This window comes from Monopterus albus, unplaced genomic scaffold (assembly GCF_001952655.1).
Source record: "Monopterus albus unplaced genomic scaffold, M_albus_1.0 scaffold264.1, whole genome shotgun sequence".
NCBI classification, from domain to species: Eukaryota; Metazoa; Chordata; class Actinopteri; order Synbranchiformes; family Synbranchidae; genus Monopterus; species Monopterus albus.
In genome coordinates this window covers 455,594-456,914 of record NW_018128144.1, presented here as the reverse complement: position 1 = coordinate 456,914, position 1,321 = coordinate 455,594, and the positions used below count along the sequence as shown (strand labels likewise).

The 1,321-nt window shown below is 37.9% G+C and overlaps 1 protein-coding gene across 1 annotated transcript in view; it reads right to left on the bottom strand.

Moving 5' to 3' along the window:
- Nucleotides 1-1,321, bottom strand: part of ascc3 (activating signal cointegrator 1 complex subunit 3) — a 245,725-nt gene that overhangs the window by 232,426 nt on the left and 11,978 nt on the right. The window contains 1 exon segment of the mRNA XM_020621661.1: nt 848-998. Coding sequence (XP_020477317.1) covers nt 848-998 — 151 coding nt within the window.

The window sequence follows — 1,321 nt, the reverse complement described above, 5'->3', positions numbered from 1 at the left end:
GGGGCTGAATAATTTTGCACGGCCAATTTTTCAGTTTTTTATTTGTTAGAAAAGTTTGAAATATCCAATAAATTTCGTTCCACTTCATGATTGTGTCCCACTTGTTGTTGATTCTTCACAAAAAATTACAGTTTTATATCTTTATGTTTGAAGCCTGAAATGTGGCAAAAGGTCGCAAAGTTCAAGGGGGCCGAAAACTTTCGCAAGGCACTGTAGATAGTTTCAGTTTCATGTATCCAGGTTGAGATATCTGTCTTTGAGAATATTGCCTTCATCCCCAAAACGGTAGTGAATCTAGTAGGTGGTGCACAAAGGTTTGAAAAACATTTAAGAATTCAGCAGCAACATCTCTTTGGGAATCAATGCCCATGCTACTCCGGATAATCCATAGAGGCCCAAAGAGAGTTGATTGGGAGTATTTCTTTGGTAGAAAGTACTTCTGGTGGTGTTCCTGAATTTTTTTTTTGTCATTTCTCAAATCTGTGAGCACCACAAAACCTTTCTGTTTCCATCTCAGTGACTGAGGTAAAATCAAAACTATTACCACTATAACATGACACCAGAAGTAAGATAAGAAATGTGTTTTATAATTTGGGTGAACCATCCTTTTAACTTGACCGTTTATTAAAGTATTAAATTTTTTTAACTCAACCTGTTGACTCATCCTAGTCTACCAGAGGTAAAAACTAGGAACATCATAATGTATTCACCTGGTGAGTATGTCATAATCACTTTTATACTAGTTTGCAAACAGACAGTAACCTTCAGTGCTGTCACTGATGAAACACAAAGACATAAATGAGACTGAAAGAAATGGCATTGAATTTGAGGCTGAAGAGTTAATTACCAATCTGTCTGGCTGCCAGAAGGAGGTTCTTCATTTCCTGCTTGGCAGCTTGGTGCTCGTCTTTGTCCTGATGCTCAGTGCAGAAATGGACAATTTTCTGCCATGTCAGGCCTTCTCTGGCAAACAGCTCTCGTCTCTTCAGACGTTTGATCTAACATGGGTCACAGAAAGAAATGCATTTACTTCTGAAAAAAAGACAACAGTAGCACTTGCTGCTCTAACAATACCAAGCATTACACACACACACACACACACACACACACATACAGTGAGGAACAGAAGTATTTGAACACCCTGCGATTTTGCAAGTTCTCCCACTTAGAAATCATGGAGGGGTCTGAAATTCACATTGTAGGTCAGGAAATCACATTGTATGGTTTTTAAAGAATTTATTTGTCTTGCACTGCTGAACATAAGTATTTGAACACCTGAGAAAATCAGTGTTAATATTTGGTACAGAAACCTTTGTTTGCA